The 21808-nt window shown below is 52.7% G+C and overlaps 1 protein-coding gene across 18 annotated transcripts in view; it reads right to left on the bottom strand.

Annotated features, from left to right (window-relative positions):
• The window catches only part of BRD1 (bromodomain containing 1), a 52368-nt gene that overhangs the window by 17244 nt on the left and 13316 nt on the right, over positions 1-21808 (bottom strand). For 10 of the 18 annotated variants that reach the window (XR_010578276.1, XM_065521964.1, XM_065521970.1 and 7 more), the window contains exons 3-7: positions 12571-12727; positions 7872-8003; positions 7270-7398; positions 6215-6527; positions 2459-2719 (exon numbers count right to left, since the gene is read on the bottom strand). Coding sequence is in view for 17 of the 18 variants with exons in the window: in XM_065521964.1 (XP_065378036.1) it covers positions 2459-2719; positions 6215-6527; positions 7270-7398; positions 7872-8003; positions 12571-12727 (992 nt within the window). In the remaining variant the exon portion in view is untranslated. Of the gene's footprint in view, positions 1-2458; positions 2720-6214; positions 6528-7269; positions 7399-7871; positions 8004-12570; positions 12728-18612; positions 18938-20996; positions 21396-21808 lie in introns of those variants that run through there. The other 8 variants (XM_065521967.1, XM_065521972.1, XM_074003496.1 and 5 more) reach the window with 5 other exon arrangements.

The raw sequence follows: 21808 nt of genomic DNA, 5'->3' as shown, positions 1-21808 counted from the left end.
ACTAACAAGCTTGCTTGTGGCTGTCTTCCCTAACACTGTGTGACGTCCCCATTCCAGTCTGGCGCTCGCCTCTCCAGAGACCCCCGTCTTCTCTAAGAGGCAGGACTCTGCCCGCCCCACCTCTCCAGAGACCCCGTCTTCTCTAAGAGGCAGGACTCTGCCCGCCCCACCTCTCCAGAGACCCCCATCTTCTCTGAGGGGCAGGACCCCGCCCACCTCACCTTGGAGTGGACCTTCAGGCCGCTTGCTTCTCCACCCACTTTCCTGTCGGCTCACAGGAAATGCCCTTTTCATTCATGGAGTCACCGTGAACATCGGGTGTAACAGGTGATTCAAGGCCACCTGTGTCTCAGTCACACTGTATGTGTTTTCTTTAGAATGACCCCAGAAAAAAACTACATAAAAATAAAATGACTCCAGAGCTACAAAGCAACAAAAACGGTCTCCAAGGGCTCCTGCTAAGCGTTGGGGGGTATGAGGAGCCACGCTCACCACAGGGGAGGGCCAAGCGGCTCCAACCGTGCAAGGTCCTCAGCCCTGCGACCCAATAACCGTGCGGGGGTCCTCAGCCCTGCGACCCAATAACCGTGCGGGGTCCTCAGCCCTGCGACCCAATGGCGATGGAGGAAGCCACTGATTAAAAAAAACTAAAAAGGTAACTTACTGCTCTACAGTGAAAATGCTACAACTGTGTGGGAAGAGAAGCGCTGGAAGCTATTTTGAGACTGGTGAGTGGACCTGCTGGCAACCTCCTCACAACTCAGTCCTCAGGACACAGGAGACAAGGACGGAAGGGCAGTCCGCCTCGCGGGAGGCCCGCACAGCCTCAGTGAGCTGCATGAAAGCAAAGGCTGCGGGACCAGGCACCAACCTGGACTCCTGGGCACAACGGGGCAGCCCAGGGCCCAGACAGCTGTGGCCGCCAGAGGGTCCTCTAGGCAAACGTTCCCCAGAAAAACCATGAGGCCCCCAAAGCAGACGAGGGATCAGGTGCTAACAGTAACAGCCTTTGAGAGAACAGAAAAGCAAGCGCTCACCTTGAAACAGAAAAGTCTTTATTCTACGGACCTAACGTAATTGACACCAGCCCCAAAAGAGACATTCTAGAGTCTCGGTGCTATACTATGGTGAACTAATCAGAAGAATCCCAAAACAGAAAAACAGGCACAGAATGAGGAAAAGGATGCGTAAGAAATTCTCAGCTGCATGCACAGGAGTAAGTTTCTAAGAGAGAGAAAAGCTTAATGGCTCTCATTCAAGTTGCCCAATGCAAACAGGATAAAAGGGGCGAAGCTCTGCAGACAGGAGCCACACGAAGTTCGGGGGATGAAAAGGGCCCTGAGACCGTGAAGACCCGCTGACCTGTGTGGCGTCATGAAGACACAGCGTCACTCAGAGCACAGACGTCCATAAGAGATGAACGTCTTTGTTTCGAAAGAAAATTGTACAACAATTCTGTCTTATTTCAATTGTTTGCTGTTCTGACTTTGATGTGCAGGGGAAGGGCAAGAAGGCCACAAACCAGCTGCTAATGCTGTGGCGAGAGGGTCTGACCCTACTGTCTGCTTCGTGTAACCGGAGCGTGTCAAGGTCAACTCCAGAGACACCGGGCAAAACACAGCGGCAATGACTTTCCACCAGTGTCTCCAAATCCAATTTAGTTTTAAAATTCCCCTTTCACCAAGTATGGGACACACCAGCTCTACCTCCTCACCCTGCCAACCTAGATGGACACAAACCATCACTCGTCAACTCCCTCCTTACCATCCCAAGCCTACATCTGCCCTGGGTTTTGCTAGTTCTCCTTCTGGATAGATGGATTTCTTCCCCTACATTCATTTCTTAGTCATTAAAGCATCTTTGCCGCCGGGACCTTTCCCCAGACATTCTTTGACAATGATCACGGCAGGCTGCTACCTACCGACCGCTGCAGAGGAGCTGGTCAGGGACCCTCCGGGCAGACGAGGCCTCTGCGGTGCCGTCCCTCCCTTCACAGCATCAGGGAGGAGCCTTTAAGTGATAATAATCTAAAACGGCCCTTTGAAAATGCCACATTTGATGGCCTAGTGTATCATTAAATGGCTTCCCGTCAATTTACAAAACACAACAAAAACATTTCTCACTCTTATCGTTCAAGCTACCTTTACTCTTCAACATAGATCTAAACCATTCTTTTCAAATAGTTTTTCAGGCCCAAGTTAAGAGAAAAATTTTATTCTGTGCCTTAAATTTTATCAACTAATTACGTGAAAAAACACAGACAGCACAAATTATAAAGTCTCTTTCGAAGGAAACCACCACCCAGTGGGAAAATCAAGTGTTCTGGGCTTTGTGAATTTTATGGAACTGGCGCTAACCCGAGCCTCCATGCACACCAACGCTGCTGCCCGTGTCTGGGTCTGTGCCTGTGCCTGAGCCCTGACGGCAAGAAAGAGGGGCAGCCCTCACCATGGCTTACCTTCCTCGCCCGCCTCCAGCCCCAGTGAAGCTCCGTCCTCGTCACAGCCTTCCGAGCCTGGCCCCACGGGCGGGGGCTGGCTGTGCTGCTGGCTCAGCTTGTTTCGGAGAAGGGCAATTTCCTTTTTGAGCAGCTTTGCCCGCTTGCTCCGGGAGCCACTGGACTTCATAGCGCAGGTGAGGTCGAGCATGTCCAGCAACTCTCTCAGCTGCTCCTCCAGGCCCAGGTGGGCTCTGTTGGCGGGGTCCAGCAACCTGTCCACTGAACCAAAGGACACACGCTGTCAGTCATCAGGTCCCACGCACCTTCTGGGAACACATCACCGGTCCCATCTTTCAAATCACCTTCGGCCAAGGCCCTGAGAATGGCTGTTAGCAACGAGGCCCAGGCCCTGCTCACCAGAGGCCCCAAGCGGCCCCTCCCCTGCGCTCTGAACCCACCATGGGGCTGCTGCTACAGGAACACCCTGGGATGCTCCTGATGGAGAATTTCTACTCCCATGACAGTCACCGCAGAAGGGGCAGCGTTCAGGTAACATCGCAACCTCTCCTGGACCAGGACCCTCTGAGGCTCCCTGTGCAGAGAGCCCGGCTGGCTGGGTGAGGGCACAACACACAGACCCCAGAGAGAGCCCGGCTGGCTGGGTGAGGGCACAGCACATAGACCCCAGAGAGAGGCGCACGCTCCACCAACCCAGCACAACTCAGATGGACCTGCACTGGCTCTGCAAACAGAGGTGACGACTGGCAAATAATAAGTTAGGGCCACGGCACGTCCTGAGCAGTGTCTCAGCTGAAGGATTCAGACGCTGATCACTATGTGGCTTTATTAAACGGGCTGTAAAATTCACAGATCATTCTGAATTTCAGGCGTATTTACTACAAAGTCCCTAAAAACTTCACTTTCAAAAACACCAAAATGTATAAAGCACAAATTACCTTAAGTAAGAGGTGGCCAAGAAAAGAAACTGCTCCTCAGAGCTGTCTGAAGATAAAACCAGAGCGAGGAGAGAGGACAAAAAACAAAGTAAGACTGCCCAAAACACGTGGATTCTCTTCATCTAAACACAGGTGTTTTACTGAAAGCATCTGTCTTTTTGACTGAATAAGTAAAGCAGTAGCAGAAACAAAATGCTTAAATCATTACTCCTTCAAGACTTGTATCCATAACATCACTTTGAACAAATGTCATAGATAATACTCAAAAATGTTCATACAAAAAAACACATCCTTTGAAACCCCAAGAAGAAAGCCTCGAAACCTCCGTTTCTTTTAAAACAAGAGACCCATGGCCTCCAGGTCTGTGGCTCGGGCTCCAGGCAGTGGGAGGTGTCGGCTGTGCTAAGAAGGGCAGCAGGTGCGCCCTCAAGGCACACCGTGGCCACTGGCTCACCTGTGCACTCTGAAATACTGAGAAAGAAGGAAACTAGGACTTCTCATCCTTCATTTTCTCCTTAGCAAAAAAAACCCGAGTGTAGAAATTCACTTAACAACTTGCATGACCATGATCTGAAAGACGCTGACACTCAGAGACCTCCACACCGCTCCATTCGAGGGAGGTGGCGTGGTGCTGGGAGCACGATGTGGGGGAGCACAGGAGCAGGGCCCTAGGGGCAAAGGACGCTCCAGGCTGCTCAGAAGACAGGGAGTCCAAGAGTGATGCGTCTTCCTGCTTTTAAAAAAGGGCAGGCAACCAGCATGCATCCTGAATGGCCGGCACCGGGCACCAGGTGGGCGTCTGACAGCTGATGGCAGGCAAGGCATCCAAGCTAGAGCGTGAAGGCTGTAGGGGGCAGGGGAAGCTTTCCCATGGTCACCAGAGGCTAGAGAAGGGCCTTCCAGGACAAGCATGAGCCCTGGGCTCACTCTGAGGCGGCTCAGCCCCGGCTCCTCTCAGATCCTCAAGGGAACATTTCGGAAAACGATAGCTGGTCTGATCAGCCTGGAGAGTGCAGCTTCAGGGAGGGGTTAAAGCTCCACCAGGGTTCACCAAGAGTCAGCAGCACTGTTTGGAGCTTGTGTTTATTTTCTAAATTTCTCCAAGAAAAACGTGTTACTCTTAAAATCAGAGACAAAGCATAAAAATATAATCCCATTCTGTTTTTTCTTCGAGACGGAGTCTCGCTCTGTCACCCAGGCTGGAGTGCAACGGCACAATCTAGGCTCACTGAAAGCTCCACCTCCTAGGTTCACACCATTCTCCCGCCTCAGCCTCCCAAGTGGCTGGGACTATAGGCGCCTGCCACGCCGCCTGGCTAATTTTGTTTTTGTATTTTTAGTAGAGACGGGGTTTCGCCGTGTTAGCCAGGATGGTCTCAATCTCCTGACTTCGTGATCCACCCGCCTCAGCCTCCTTTTCTTTTTTTTTTTTGGAGACAGGGTCTCACTCCATTACCCAGGCTGGAGTGCAATGGCACAATCTCCGCTCACTGCAGCCTCCGCCTTCCACGTTCAAGTGATTCTCCTGCCTCAGCCTCCGAAGTAGCTGGGATTACAGGCACGCGCCACCACGCCCGGCTAATTTTTTGTATTGGTAGTGGAAATGGGGTTTCTCCATGTTGGCCAGGCTGGTCTCGATCTCCCAACCTCAAGTGAATCCACCTGTCGGCCTCCCAAAGTGCTGGGATTACAGGCATGAGCCACAGAGCCTGGCCCTATTCCCATGGTTTAAAAGAGTACAGCCCATCCTCCAACGCTCACAGGTGTCAAGTGCTGCGGGACCCCACGGGAAGCAGGGAGCCAGCACTGTTGCCATGAGGGGAACGGACGGTGAAGCAACAATGGCCCAGCTTAGCTGAACCCCACGATGGCAGGAACATGGAGGAGAGAAAGAGGGCCAGGCCTCATCCCAGAAGAAGCAACCTGGCACGGGTCAGTGATTCATCAGGAGAAAGGGTAGGCCAAGAAATCAGGGATATGGGACCTTTTGATAAATGAGCCAAACACACCATGATTTCTGCTCAGTTTGTGGCTCAGAGCTGGAGCTGAGGTGCAGGAGCTCTAGGTGCTCTGACAACCCATGTGGGCAGGACACACCCTTCGGCAGACAATCCCGGAGGTGCAATCAACAAGCAGGGTGCAGGGGACACCCCTGGTTTCTGAGGACCGGTCTAGAGAAGGGTGCAGGTGACTGCACATGGCTGCAGCACGTGCCTGGGCAACCGAGAAGCACAGGCCCTGGCTGGAGTCCAGGTGGGCCGTGAACATGCTCCTAGAGCCCTTTCTACAACATGCACAAACCACGAAGTTAAAGGGCCGGAGGCAAAGCCAGAGTTCCTCCGGCTTCACGCCACCCTCGGAAGTTATCCACTCCTAGAGGCCCACTCTGGATGCAAACCCCCAACTAAGCTGCTTTCTGGGTCTGCATCATCGAGACCGGCCACCCCGTAGGGAGCCACAGCCACATGGGTCCTCCTGGCGGGCACCCAAAACACAGCCAGTCTGAAGTGACAGGTGCTGAGTGTAAAATACACATCAGATGGCAAAGAAAGCTTATATATCCTCAGTAACGTTTACACTGATCCCATGTTGAAATCAACTCTTCCATATACTGAGTAAAATAAGATACATTATTAAAATACATTCCACCTGCTTTTTTTCCATTTTCCAGTGAGGCTACTAGAAAATGTAAATGATGTATGCGGTTGCGTGCAAGTCCTCCCGGACCGTGCTGATATGGAGCTGGCAACACAGAGCAGGACAGAGTCTGCTAGAAAGAGCGTCTTCCAGCTCCTCCGGACACAGCGCCAGTTCTTACCGTCTTCCCAGGAGAAAGGCCGCCGCGGCGCCACAGCAGGCCGCTCAGCCAGGTGCATCCCCGAGGCCTCCTCCAAGCCGATGCTGTCCACCTCGCGCCGGGCCTGCCTCAGAACAACACCTCCCTGATCACGCAGCCTCACCGCGGCTCTATAGAACACGGTGTCCCTGGCATTGTACTTCATGCAGTTATCTATAATGAGATCAAAATCCTCCTCAAACTCATGGAGGTTTTTATACCCTTGAGCTTCTAACCGTTTCCTCATCGTGGCAAAGTCCATGGGCTGTTTAATGTGATCCAAATAATCTGGTACCTAATTTTAGGAAGGAAAAAGAATCATTTACAAACTAAAACAGGATATTAGTTTACTCTGTATTTATTATTCCATAGAACCCACAAGCCCATCCTATCTGAGAGCCACGCACACACACACACGGTACAGACAGAAGACCCAAGTACTGCAGGGACCTTCCTGACCCCAGCTCCTTCAGCTAAAGCGCACTGGAGGGTGCCGGGTGCATGCCGCCACAGCTCAGGGTACTGTCTGCACAGGGCCTCTCACCCACTGCACTTTCAATATTTTACAGTGAAATGCATCACTTTTATCATTTAAAAACAAATATGTTAAATAAAAACGAGAATTTTTTTTTTTTTGAGACGGAGTCTCGCTCTGTCGCCCAGGCTGGAGTGCAGTGGCCGGATCTCAGCTCACTGCAAGCTCCGCCTCCCGGGTTCCCGCCATTCTCCTGCCTCAGCCTCCCGAGTAGCTGGGACCACAGGCGCCGCCACCTCGCCCGGCTAATTTTTTGTGTTTTTAGTAGAGACGGGGTTTCGCCGTGTTAGCCAGGATGGTCTCGATCTCCTGACCTCGTGATCCGCCCGTCTCGGCCTCCCAAAGTGCTGGGATTACAGGCTTGAGCCACCGTGCCCGGCCAAAAACGAGAATTAAGAACACAAGGGACGTACTCTAGCCAGTCACACATTTCCCAGTCAAACGGCAGCACAAATCCACAGTCACACGTGCGGCAGGACAGACGAGCGCCGCAAACACCCACCTCCTTCAGACTCACGGGCTGCGCAAATATCCTGGCGGGGTCCTTGTCCTGCAGCTGGTCCAGCACTGAACGCAGCAGCACCGTCAGCGGGGTCAGCCGCAGCTCCATGGCAACCTGCTCCACCTTCACCTGGGGGGGCCCAGCAGAGCCTCAGCTTTAGGGAGCCCCACACGCACCCCACAGCCACACGCACCCCATACGCACCCCCACAGGCTCCTGGGCTTCTGTCAAGGCAGGGGTCAGTGCAGCCTCCACTTAGGGCCCTGCGACCCATGGCAGCCAGGCACCCGGCCTGGGCTGAGCAAGGCACTGCCGTGGGCCAGGACCCACAGGGTGCAGCCCACCCTCTGCAAGAGCTGCCAGCATCCCACCCACACCCCATGGCCAGAGGTGCACTCCATGCGGGACAGACCCACCCACACCCCATGGCCAGTGGTGCACTCCATGCGGGACGGTCCCACCCACACCCCATGGCCAGTGGTGCACTCCATGCGGGACGGTCCTACTCACACCCCATGGCCAGTGGTGCACTCCATGCGGGACGGTCCCACCCACACCCCATGGCCAGTGGTGCACTCCATGCGGGATGGGCCCAGCCCCACCTGCTCACGCTTGAGCTTCTCCCGCTTGCGCAGCAGCTCGATCAGCAGGCGGGCGCGCTCCAGGTCGTGCCGCAGCCGCTGCCAGTACTTCAGCTTCTCTTTGGCAGCCTTCATCTCCTCATCGTTTTCTCTCTGAGAACAGCGAACACTTCCATCAGTCAAACCCAGAGGCTCCTCCTGCAAAAGGCCTCAGATACTGCGCAGGTAAGACCCCAGGAGGTGTCCACGGCAGGGGCCCTGCAGGCCCATCCTGGGGAGGACAACAGACCCACCCTCACTAGAGAGCCCCAGACAGCACCGGGACAGAGGCGACAGAGGAGATGGAGGGGATGGAGGAGATAGAGGGGACCACCAGGCCAAGGTGAGCAGGGAGGTGGCTCCGGGGCACAGATTCCACCCTCCAGAGAGAGCAGAGGTCTCCACAAGCTGGCGGGGAGGGGCCTTCACAGAACCAGAAAGGCCCACAGAGGTGGGACCAGGACAGAATGGGGGGCCCACGAGGACCCACCTCAAGGACAGCTGGGAATGGAGGGAGCAGCTTTGAAAAGAAACCAGGTGCATAGAAAACAACATGCTGGGCCCATCCTAGCTTGGACAGAGCGTGACGGGGGCCTGGCACACAGCCGACCTGCCGACCTGCCGCCCTGCCCTGCACAGCGCCTCCATCCCGATGCACATTTCCCCGCAGCCAGGGTGTCATCTCCATCGACAGCACCTGCTCCCTTCTCAGTGGGCAGAAGGGTATGCCAGACAGCACAGGCCGCCAGCCTCACCCCAGCCCACATCCACGCCAGGATGATCAGAAGAAAATCAGAGCCCTGCAAAGGCCACGACACAGACGGTCGCAGGAGAGGAGGCCACCTGGGTCTGCCCTCAGCCCCGTCCTCACCATGTCCCCCAGGCCTGGCCATATGAGGCCTGCTCATTACAGTGCCAGGGGCACCCTGACCCTACCTCAAAGGGGAGAGGAAGTCACTGAGTGAGTGGGCCTGAGCGGGCCCCCGATGCCTGTCGTCCTCCACAGCTGCAGGACACGCACACCCTGCCAGCCTCAGGCCAGCTGTGGCCATCGGTTTCTGGCACATGCTCCACAGCTCTGAGACCCTCCTCTCCCCCAGTGCCTCTGTCCCCAGATTCCCACCCGCCCACCTCAGGGTGCCGTCACAGCTTTCTGAAGGACTGACGGTGTGAAGGCAAAGACTGCTGGACTACAAGATGCAAGGACCCCGGACTCCAAACTGCTCAGAAAAGGAGGCTCAAGGAGGGAGACCGAGTCCCGCACCCCCAAATCCCCTGAGGCCAGGCCTCTCAGGGTGAGGCGGGGCACTGAGGTGCCAGTGTCCCCTGCAGTGAGGATCTCTGGGTTTTCCTCAATGCTGCTGAACACCCTCAGGCAGGAAATCGGGGCTAACAGTAACAAGGTCCACATCAACTCAAGCAAAGACAGGAAAACGTGGGCTCCAAACACCAAGCTCCCCAGAGCATCTGAACACTGCCTGTCCCCCAGCTTGCAATCGACACTTCTGAAAACCGTGGCCAAAAGGACGTCTGGCATGTGGGAATCTGTCACGAAGCAGAAGAAATCTCATCACCTGAAAGTCCTTTATCACACACTGGCTGCTGAACAAACTGACTAGTCTGCTCCCCAACCTGGCTTAACAAAGAAACGCCACTGGCAGCGGCAAGGGCCCCATCAACGGCACCTGGGCCCTGAGGCCGACCGGCCTCCCGGCCTCCCGGCTTCGCCGTGCAAGGTCCCATGACACACACAGCCTCATCCACTCAGAAGGACCAAGGTTCCTTACTCAGCTCTGAAGTGGCTGATATTTCCCATGTAAAAATCAACACTGGGAGGCTCCACAAGAAAGGACAGAAGTGAAGGAGAAGCACTCAGGTGTCCCCACTGCCGGGAAGCAGCACTGAGCGCCTCCGCGTCCATTCCAGACACACGGGGGAGACGCAGGGCTGGGGAATGGTCAGGTTAAAATCCCCTCTGCTGGGAGGCACAGACCAGCTCCTGGAGTGAGGCCCAGTGTCACAGAGTGGCCGGTCTCAGCCTCACCGGCCCCAGGCCTCCTGGCAACAGCACCCGGCTCCTGCCACTGGGCCCAATGCCGCCACCCGCTCCTGCCACTGGGACAGGCAGAGGCCACACCCGCAGCACAGCAAGGACAAGGTGGGCAGCAGCGCCCAGCATGCCCCAGAACAGACACTGGGAAAGCTGGAGGATGTGCTCCCAGGACAGGAAGGATGGGCCACGGGAGCAGAAGAAACAGTGCGACGCCACCAGCATACGCACAAATTGCTGCTCACCCTAAAGCTAAGCCACCGCCCTCGTTCTCCCTGCGGCCTTCAACAGCCGCACACGCCAGAACAAACACCAGGGCCCTGCATGCGCAGCCAGCACAGACCCGCCATTGCCGCAGCATCCTCGGCACCTGCGGGCCTCTCAGAGACCCCATCCAGCTCGTCCACCTGCCCCCACCCCAGGGTCCTCTCCCAGGGGCAGGCTGGGGCAGGAACACAGAGACACAAAAGAATCAAACGCATCAGGTACTTCCAAAGCTTCGAAACCATGAAACCGCACCACGCCATGGCCGTCCCTGGCCAGAAGGTAGAAAGAAGCACAGTCTCTCCCAACAGCCCATCCACACAGAGGCAGGCTTCCAGGCTCTCCACGCCAACTGCTGTGCTGTGGCTCAAGTCTGGGCAGCTCCTTCTGCCCCAGGTGTCTTCACAAAGCCGCCCCTCTGCCGGAAGAGCTGCTCCGGCCGCGCCGTGGGGATGCTCCCTCCTTACAAACGTATTCTGCACACAACAGGACGTGAGGCCTAACAGGCAGTGGTGAAGCAGAGGGGGCCCAGCTGGCAGGTTCTAGCTGGTCACCTCTTCTTTGCAACCCTCCCCCTGCCCTTGCCTGGCTCTACCACACCCCAGGCCACCCCCAGCCGCCTGGGTCCCCGTGGCCCCTGCCCACTGGCCCACGTGTCCTGCTACAGCAGGGATCCTGGCCCTCGTGTCCCAGGTCCTGAGAGTAGAAATGAAGAGTCCCACCGCTGGACGTCCCCTGTCTGGCCACATCCACGCCCACTTCCCATGGAATCCGCCCTTCACAGCTCCTCTGAGGCTTATCTGGAGTCCTGTCCAGCCCCAAGATGAGACCCAAGATCTGAATCCTCAGCTTCCTCCCAGCCAAGCCTCTCTTCCATCCCCCAACATTGCGGGGCCAAGACCAATGCCTCCAGTCCCCAGAGCTTCCCGCCACTCAGCCACTTCCTGACTCTGCCTCTTTAGAGCACCCTCCCAACTGCGCTCTCCTTCTGGGAGCCCTGGAGGCTACGAGGTGAGGACGAGGAGAGATGGAAAGCAAAGTCACATCACAGAACAGAAAATGCAGTTAACTCATTCAACAGCCAAAAAACATTCACTGAAGCCTCAACTCTGTGGCCATGTGAGGATCCCACTTGGAGAGGGACTGGCTCACAGACTGTCCGGGGAGCCCCAAGTTCCCTGGACAGACACACAGTGGGGCAACCCAGGTAGACGGCACAGGAGGCCCAGAACACTCCACAACCAGGACACACCAAGGCCATCAGAAGACCCTGGACCCCACCACCAAATCAGACCCACAAATCACCAGCTGCCAGACCAGAGCGCCAGACTCTGAATTCCCTGGAGCACGAGGCAGCCACAGCAGGTGACTGAACAGGGCTCACGCTGCGGGGGCAGAGTCTGCAAGGCAGAGACAGCACCGGCCACCGCACAGGAACCCAACTGTGAACCCTGCAGACTCAAGCTTCCCCTGAGCAAGTCGCCACCTCACAGCAGAGCAGGATGGTTCTGCTTCGTGCCCAGGATGGCAGTGAAAAGCACCATGAGGAAATTCCAAGAGGTGCTCAGGCCACGCAACACTGGCCGCAGATAGCTCTTCCAAAAAATCAGCGGCTCCTCACTAGGCAGCGTGGGCAGAGGGTGCTGGCCGCAGGTTCTGGGCCATGTGCAGAGCCATTTGTGTTTTCAATTTACTTTTGTGCATCTCACAAAAGCTACTTCACTCTGTAAACCCATTTTTTCAGAACTGTTTCACAATATCAGAGGAGTCTATAAACTCAAACCTACTACCAAAATGTAAGAGTTTGAGTTGGTTCTTTTAAAAAGGAAAAGTACTGCTCCTTCCCTTCCACTCTCTCAGCTCTCTCAAGCCCTCCCCACCCTATCACAGTCCATGCTAAACCAGCCTTCAGAGCAAGGCCCTCGAAATAAACCACTCCTCACACATTTCTAAAACCCACACTCCAGGCCCAGCACACAGACCCCCACCCACTGGCCCGGGTGCTCACTGGGTCCCACTCCTGCTGTCCTCAGCCTGGACACTCATGCAGCCACAGCGTAACACATCCCTGAGCATCCCCAGCCCCCAGAACTGGTCACTGCCCATCAGCATGTGTGCAGGTAGGGCGGGGCGGGGCAGGGGAGCACAACTCACAACCGAAGAAACATCCCCCAGTGACAGGCATGGATGAGAATCACCCCCAAAGTCACAGATCCAGGGCCCAGGGCACACCTAACTCCTCCTACAGGTCCGGGGCTGGACGAGACCGAGGCTTCCCAATGGGGAGCCTGGACCCAGGGGGCAGCACCACGTCCAGCCTGAACCAAGTGCCCTCTCCCTGGAGGGTGGGGGCCGTGAGCCACATACCTGCTGTGAGCTTCGCTGAGACTGCAGGCTGGACTGGAGCCGCCGCAGCAGGGGGGCACCGTTCCTGGACAGCCGCTTGAGCAGCCAATAGCTGTGTGCTCGCTCCACAAACTGCTTCTTCCGCTGAATGGCCACCTGATTCGCAATCCTATTTAACCTAAAACATAAACACTCAGTTTATCTTTGAAGCAGTACATTAAGATGTTTCGTCACATAAACTAGAAATGACAGTGTTACTGCTAATAAAACCATGTGTTCATGCTTTTTCTCCCTAAACCATGACACGTGTGTGTAATTTCTACTATCCCTAGTGCTGCTAAAATTCACAATCTCCAACCACTTGAAGATTTCATCTACTTTTTAGGTTGGGTGCAGTGGCTCCTACCTGTAATCCCAGCACTTTGGGAAGCCGAGGCGGGCAGATCACTAGAGGCCAGGAGTTTGAGACCAGCCTGGCCAACATGGTGAAACCCTGTCTCTACCAAAAATACAAAAATATTAGCGGAATGTGGTGGTGCACGCCTGTAGTCCCAGCTACTTGGGAGGCTGAGGCAGGAGAATCCGTTAAACCTGGAAGGTGGAGGTTGCAGTGAGCCGAAATCGCATGACTACACTCTCAGCCTGGGCGACAGAGCGAGACTCTGACTCAAAAAAAAAAAAAAAAAAAAAGATTTCATCCACTTCTCATTCACAACATTTATCAGATTGAACATCCAAAAGAAAACATGCTGAGCAAAGCCTTCGACAGTTTTCATTCTTCCTGTATGACCCCATCTGCACACAAGCTGACTTCAACCACATCTGCGTCAGCGGGTTCAAAACCCTAGACCCCATCCACTCGGACACCATGGGAGAGGTGGGTGCTGGTCCCCACATCACCTCCAAGAGGAGAGAGAGCTCCAGGTATGAGCCACTGACAGGTGCTGTTTCACTGTGCTCACTAAAATGACCTCGGCCATCTTCAAGTCTCCCAAGAAATGCAAAGTGCTGCCCCTGGGGACACACGGAGCCACCAAGACCCTCGGCGCCTCTCATCCACCAAGGGAACACCCAACACTGCCTCTTCCGGCAGGACCTGGCTCAAGTGTGGAGCCTGCAGGAGAACACCCACCAGACCCAGAACTGACCGTGAGGTGCCTCCTCACAGGTGACCTGCCGGGGGAACTTTGCCAGAGTGACCCATCACCAAGAGCTCCCGTGCAGGTGTGGAACCCCTTTAGGCTAAAACAATCCTGCCCACCACTCCAAGGGCAGTCTGCATGCTCAGGACACCAAACGCCTGCCCACAAAGCACACCCCTCCAAGGACAGCCAACGGAAGGAAGCCAGAGGCGGGGGAGGGGGTCGGCAGGTGCACTGGGACACTGGGCTCCGATCACAGCCCCACGTGGCTCCTCCTCTGCAGACTGGGCTGCGCTGGGCTGGACCTGGTCATCTCATGGGCTGTTGTTTTGGGAGCAGTTTGTTTTTACCACTTTGAACTGAGGCAAACCATGTGCAGGAAATAGCACGACCCTTAACTCTTCCGGTTCAGTGAGTCTTGTTTGTTTGTTTGTTTTGAGACGGAGTCTCACTCTGTTGCCCAGGCTGGAGTACCTCCGCCTCCAGGGTTCCAGCGATTCTTCTGCCTCAGCCTCCCAAGTAGCTGGGACTACATGTGCCAGCCACCAGGCCCAGCTAATTTTTGTATTTTTAGCAGAGACAGGGTTTCACCATGTTGGCCAGGCTGGTCTCAAACTCCTGACCTCAGGTGATCCGCCTGCCTCGGCCTCCCAAAGTGCTGGAGTGACAGGCGTGAGCCACTTACTGGCCGCAGTGAGTCTCAACAGGAATGCAAATGTTTCCACACATGTATACCCTCAGGGTATTTTAATGACCAAATGAGGCAATATAGATAGAAGTATTTTTTAACAATTTGAAGATCCAAAGAAATGCTACTTGACAATATGCTCATAAAGAAAGCATCCAGAGGCCAGGCACAGTAGCTCATGCCTGTAATCCCATCACCTTGCGAGGCCGAGGCAGGCGGATCACGAGGTCAGGTGGTCAAGACCATCCTGGCTAACATGGTGAAACCCCGTCTCTACTAAATATACAAAAAATTAGCCAGGCGTGGTGAACGCACCTGTAGTCGCAGCTACTCGGGAGACTGAGGCAGGAGAATCACTTGAACCTGGGTGGCAAAGGTTGCAGTGAGCCAAGATCATGCCACTGCACTCCAGCCCGGGCGACAGAGTGAGACTCCATCAGAAAGGGAAGGAAAAGGGAAGGAAAAGGGAAGGGAAGGGAAGGGAAGGGAAGGGAAGGGAAGGGAAGGGAAGGGAAGGGAAGGAAAAGAAAGAAGAAAGGAAAAGAAAAGAAAGGAAAAGAAAAAAGAAAAGAAAAGAAAGAAAAGAGGCTGAGCTAGGCGCAGTGGGTCCGCCTAAAATCCCAGCACTCTGAGAGGCCGAGGTTGGAGGATCACTTGAGCCCACAAGTTCAAGGCCAGCCTGGGCAAGATGGCAAGACCCCATCTCTATAAACAAATTTTTTTTTAATTAGCCGGGCACAGTGGAGCATGCCACCTGTAGTCCCAGCTACTCAAAAGGCTAAGGTGGGAGGATCCCTTGAGGATCTCCTGGGTCCCCAGGAATTCAGAGTGGCAGTGAGCCGAGATCATGTCATTGCACTCCAGCCTGGGCAAACAGAACAAGGCCCTATTTGTTGTTTGTTTTAGAGATGGAGTCTCACTCTATCTCCCAGGCTGGAGTGCAGTGGGGCGATCTCGGCTCACTGAAACCTCTGCCTCCTGGGTTTAAGCAATTCTCCTACCTCGGCCTCCCAAGTAGCTGGGAGCACTGCCACCACACCCCAGCTAATTTTTTTTTTTTTTTTTTTTGACAGAGTCTCACTGTGTTGCCAGGCTGGAGTGCAGTGGCGCAATCTCGGCTCACTGAAAGCTCTGCCTCCCAGGTTCATGCCATTCTTCTCCTGCCTACAGCTGGGACTATAGGCGCCCGCCACCATGCCCGGCTAATTTTTTGTACTTTTAGTAGAGACAGGGTTTCACTGTGTTAGCCAGGATGGTCTCGATCTCCTGACTTCGTGATCTGCACACCTCAGCCTCCCAAAGTGCTGGGATTACAGGCATGAGCCACCGCGCCTGGCCCACACCCTGCTAATTTTTATATTTTTAGTAGAGATGGGGTTTTGCTATGTTTTCCAAGCTGGTCTGGAACTCCTGGCCTCAAGTGATCCACCCACCTCAGCCTCCCAAAGTGCTGGGATTATAGACATGAGGGAAGAACGAGAGAGAGAGAGAAAAAGAAGAGAAAGAAGAAGGAAGGAAAGGAATGAAAGGAAAGAAAGGAAAGAAAAAGAAAGGAAAGAGAAGAAAGAAGGAAAGAAATAAAGAAGGAAAGAAAGAAGAAAGAAGGAAGGAAAGAAAGAAGGAAGGAAAGAAAAGGAAGGAAGGAAGGGAGGGAGGGAGGGAGGGAGGGAGGGAAGATTGTTTTTATTTCTTCTGACCCTTAAGATGTGAGAAAAGGCCGGGTGCGGTGGCTCAAGCCTGTAATCCCAGCACTTTGGGAGGCCGAGACGGGCGGATCACGAGGTCAGGAGATCGAGACCATCCTGGCTAACACGGTGAAACCCCGTCTCTACTACAAAATACAAAAAAAACTAGCCGGGCGAGGTGGCGGGCGCCTGTAGTCCCAGCTACTCGGGAGGCTGAGGCAGGAGAATGGCGTGAACCCGGGAGGCGGAGCTTGCAGTGAGCTGAGATCCGGCCAGTGCACTCCAGCCTGGGAGACACAGCGAGACTCCGTCTCAAAAAAAAAAAAAAAAAGATGTGAGAAAAGATTCTAACTTCATAAACAAGCCACCATCTTCTCCAGAGTCAGGGCTTCTGGAAATGTGAACAGCCCATGAGTTGTGAGCAAAAAAGGCTTTGATGAAAATGCTTTAAAAACTCAGAGCCAGAGACAGGGGTGTGCGTCTGTAACTCCAGCTACTTGGGAGGCTGAGGGAGCTCATATGAGCAAGAGGCTGAAAAACCCAAAATTAGAGTGAGGAAGAGCATGGAACAGCAGCTTCCCAGCTGAGATGATGAGCCCCCACCCCAACTCAGACAGAAGAGTTAAGGGGAAACAGACCTCAGATGAGAAAACTAAGCAAAGACATACATATGACAACCACAGAAAGAAGTCCCTGAGGGCTGGCTGGACTGAGATGCCGGTTGAGCGGGCAAGATGAGGGCCTGGGTGCAGCAGCCGTGATGCCCACCTCAGGGAGGATTGTAGACAAGTCAGAACCCACAATAGGGAAAAGAACCCTGGAAACGAGGGGAGGTCACTAGAGTTTCAACATCAAGTGTTCCTTGGATTTTTGTTAAGCCAAGTCTACATGCTGACATCTAAACACTTTACCATGGGACCCACTAAATGCACTAAGGAATGTATGACTGGAAGACTGATATTGTTAAGATGTCAATACCACCCAAAGTGATCTATGGATCCAATGCAATTCTTATCAAAATACCAATGAGTTCTTTTGCAGAAATAGGAAAATCCACTCTAAAATTCATATGGAAATTCAAGGAAACCCCAACAGCCAAATCACCTTGAAAAAGCTGGAAAAGTCACGCTTCCTGACTTCAGAATTTACCACAAAGCTACGGTCATCAAAACAGTGTGGTGCTGACGAAAGGACAGACATACAGACCATGGGGATAGCAGAGAACCCTGAAGCAAACCCTCCTGTATCCAGCATAGACTACTGACAAGGGTCCCAAGACCATTCAGAGGGGAAAAGACAGTCTTTTCAGCAGATGGCACTGGGTCCAGTAGATATGGCTATGCAAAAGAACGTGAAGTTGGACCTTGCCTCATTCCACATATAAAAATTAACTCAAAATCAAAGACCTAGACATAAGACCTAAAACTATAAATCTCTTAAAACAGAAGGGGAAAGCTTCATGACACTGGATTTGGCAATGATCTCTTGAATAAGACACCAAAGGCACAGGAAATGAAAGAAAAATAAACAGGACTTCATGACAAATGTTAAAATGTGTGCATTAAAAGATACATCGCAGGCCGGGCGCGGTGGCTCAAGCCTGTAATCCCAGCACTTTGGGAGGCCGAGACGGGCGGATCACGAGGTCAGGAGATCGAGACCATCCTGGCTGACACGGTGAAACCCCGTCTCTACTAAAAAAAATACAAAAACTTAGCCGGGCGAGGTGGTGGGCGCCTGTAGTCCCAGCTACTCGGGAGGCTGACGCAGGAGAATGGCGTAAACCCGGGAGGCGGAGCTTGCAGTGAGCTGAGATCCGGCCAGTGCACTCCAGCCTGGGCGACAGAGCGAGACTCCGTCTCAAAAAAAATAAATCAATAAATAAATAAAGATACATCGCAGAGTGAACGGGAGGAAACATTTTCAAATCACGTATCTGATAAGGGATGAATATCCAGAAATTCCTAAAACTCAACAAAAAATAAACAACCCAATTCAAAACTGGTTAAAATGCTCAGACAATTCTTCCAAAGTACAAATGCTCAATAAACACAGAAATGCAAATCCAAACTATGATGTTACCTTCAAACCCATTAGAATGGCTACCAAAAAATACTAACAAAAATTAAAAAAACATTGGTGAGGATGTGGAAACCCCGAACTCTTGTGCACCACAAGCAGGAACGTAAAAAGGTGCAGCCACTGTGGAAAACAGTGTTGTAGCTCCTCAGAAACTTAAAGACAGAAATGCCGTGTGACCTGGCAATGCCACTTCTGGGTACACACCCAAAAGAACTGAAAACGGGCTCAGATACTTATCACCCGTGTTCCTCGCAGCATCACTCACAATGGCTAAAACATGGGAGCAACCCAAGTGCCCATGGAGGAAGGAATGGGTAAGCAAAAGTTTATCTCCACATACAGACGGTTATTCAGCCTTAAAAGGCAAGGAAGTTGCAATGCATGCAATGACATGGAAAAACTTTGAAAATGTGCTCAGTGCAATAAGCCAGACACAAAAAGACAAATACTGCCTGACTGCACTTACGTGAGGGACTGAAGAGGAGTCAAATTCATGGAGACAGGGAGTAGAACGGTGGGTGCCTGCGGCCAGGGAGGGAGGAATGGGGAGTTCCTGTTTCACGGGGACAGAGTTTCAGACTGGGAAGACAAAAAGGCTCTGAAAATAGATGGTGGCGAAGGCTGCATAGCATTATCAAAGTGCTTCATGACCCTGAACTACACACTTACAATGGTTAAGACGATAAATTTTATGTTATGTGTACGTGACCACAGTAAAATACTGAAAAAACTTGAAATCAGACAGTTAAATGGAATGTGTACCTTCCAAATCAGTAGAGGAGGAAAAATGCCCTCCACTCAAAAAAAGCAAAACCATCTGAGTCAATACATCAGAAGAAAAAGGCAGCCGGGTGCAGTGGCTTCCGCCTGTAATCCCAGCACTTTCGGAAGCTGAGGAGGGCGGATCACGAAGTCAGAAGTTCGAGACCGGCCTGGCCAACATGGGGAAACCCCATCTCTACTAAAAATACAAAAAAATTAGCCGGGCGTGGTGGCGCACGCCTGTAATCCTATTCAGGAGACTGAGGCAGGAGAACTGCTTGAACCTGGGAGGCGGACGCTACAGTGGGCTGAGATCACTCCAGCCTGGGCAATACAGCGAGACTCCATCTCAGAAGAAAAAAAAAGAAAAAGGGAAAAAAAGGATCATGGAAACAAATCTAAAATAGATCAGTAATCCAACATAAGTCAACAGTCTAAACTTGCTAATGAAGAGTTTGTCAATCAGGTTAAAAATTTAAAATTCCAGTTTTAGGCCAGGTGCAGTGGCTCACGCCTGTAATCCAGGACTTTGGAAAGCAGAGGCAGGTGGATCATGAGGTCAGGAGTTCAAGACCAGCCTGACCAAGATGGTGAAACCCCGTCTCTACTAAAAATACAAAAATTAGCCAGGCATGGTGGCAGGTGTCTGTAATCCCAGCTACTTGGGAGGCTTGAGGCAGGAGAATCGCTTGAACCTGGGAGGCGGAGGTTGTAGTGAGCCGAGATTGCACCACTGCACTCCAGCCTGGACAATAGAACGAGACTCCGTCTCCAAAAAAAAGAAAAAATTTTAATTCCAGTTTTAAAATACCACAGCAAAGCTGAAGCTGGACATAAGGAAAATGTCCACGTATACACTAAGGAGCAGAAAGTGGGTACTGCTGACCGATCAGCTGAGCTGAGGCCAGAGAAACACCTTGACTGGAGTAAAAGGGCTACGAGGGCTACTGCACCATGATCGAAGGAAATAACCAAATTCCAATGCGTACACACCGCCTAACAGGACATCTTGAAAATATCAAATACAAAACCTCCAGGAGCTACAATGAGAACTGTTAAACTTACAAGCCTAATGAAGCCAATTCACACAAAAATAAATTAAAGACATTAAAAATGTAAGCATGATTTATACATTTGACCCAACAAGCTCATATAGAATATTGCATCAAATAAAGAACACACATATTCACAAGCACAGATGGACTATTTACAAAAAATGTATAATCTATTGGGCCATAAAGTCTCAACAAGCATCAAACAATGAATGTGTACCATGCAGGCCACATCCTTTGCCCATAGCACAAGCAATGGATATTAAGAGTTTAAAAAAGAAAGGAAGGAAGGGAGGGAGGGAGGGAGGAAGGAAATCCCACATGCTTCTAGACTGCTAACAGGTAAAGGCAGAAATTATCATATAGAGGAATATGGTGGCCAGACACGGTGGTTCACATCTCAGTCCCAGCACTTTGGGACACCAAGGCGAGAAGATCGCTTGAGCCCAGGAGTTTCAGACCAGTCTGGGCAATACAGTGAGACCCCATCTCTTAAAATATATTTATGTGCATATATAAAAATAAATAAAACCAGACCCAGCATGCACACACCGCGCAGGAAAAGGGTGATAAATTTGAGGAGTACAATGAAATTAACAAACTTCGGTTCATCAGACACTATAAAATTAAGGTTGCTTTTAAGAACCTTTACACACTGACAGGTGCATGAATGGAATTTCATTACCGGGACTTGCTTCAAAACAAAGGAATGGAAGGAACGGGCAAGTGGAGGCTGGCCAGGCGCATATAACTTCTGAAGCTGAGTGAAAGAACGGGGGGGCTCTCTCTAAAGATTTCCAAATTAAAAAAGAATTTTTTAAGGATATCACTAAAAATGAAAAGATACACCCACCCACGGGCACAAGCGCACAACATACAGGGCACAGGCAGGGCAACAGTCCCCACAGCAGGCCCAGAGCCCTGGCATGACACACATGCACACCCCATGCCGGGCGGTGCAACATGGAGGACGCCGTGCCCACATCCATCGCTCAGGAAACACGAAAGGCCAGCCAGCCAGAGCCCTGAATCTCACCTCAGGGAACTCCTGCACCAAGGCTGGAGCACCACCAAGCCTGCTGCCCATCGCCAGGGGACACCTGCTCTCTTCACACGCCTGACGTGCATGGGGAAGGGCCACATCTGGGATCCTCTCCGACGGGGCAGGGAGGGCACAAAAGGACGCAGCCCCAGCAACAGGCAACTCTATGTAGAGCACCTGGGTAGTCCCTGCTGTCTTTATTTTTGTGAATATTTTGTAAATTTGAAGTTATTTCCACATAAAAAGGTAAAATCAAGCTCCCCACCAGCCCGAGCCCGGGAGGTGCTCTCAGGAAAGCCACCACCGCCTCCAGCAGCTCTAGAAATGAGCCAGTTCATCCACCGGCGACGGCAGGTGGGAACTCGGAGTACCTCAAAACAGCTGCACTCCCCCCGCCCCCACCCAGGTAGCACCCAGGCTGGAGCAGAGGCGAGAATGTGCGGCAGGAATCTGCCCCGCTGTCCCCAGTAGTAAAGAAAACTTCACATAAATGTTCAACCCTACTTCTGCCAAAAGTAAGTAAATATGGTGAAAGTGAAGAGAGACAGAAGTCAGCTACACTGTGGTGTCTCCCCTCTGCTGAGAACATCCTCTGCATGCCTGGGGTGCTTCAGGAAAGAGAACTAGGCCCAGCAGAACGGTGCCCCACAAAGCTAGGGGTGGGAATGACATGGTTGGGTACCCAAGTTGTGGGGGGCAGGGCAGAGCTGTCTAAATGGCCAGGTGACTGTGGTCCATGGCCCATGGCCCTGCTCTGTGAAATGCTAGCTTTAGTTCAGGAAATGTCAGCATCTTTAGGAGAGTCA

Source organism: Macaca fascicularis, chromosome 10 (genome assembly GCF_037993035.2).
Source record: "Macaca fascicularis isolate 582-1 chromosome 10, T2T-MFA8v1.1".
Classification (NCBI taxonomy): domain Eukaryota; kingdom Metazoa; phylum Chordata; class Mammalia; order Primates; family Cercopithecidae; genus Macaca; species Macaca fascicularis.
This window is presented reverse-complemented; position numbering and strand designations above follow the sequence as displayed.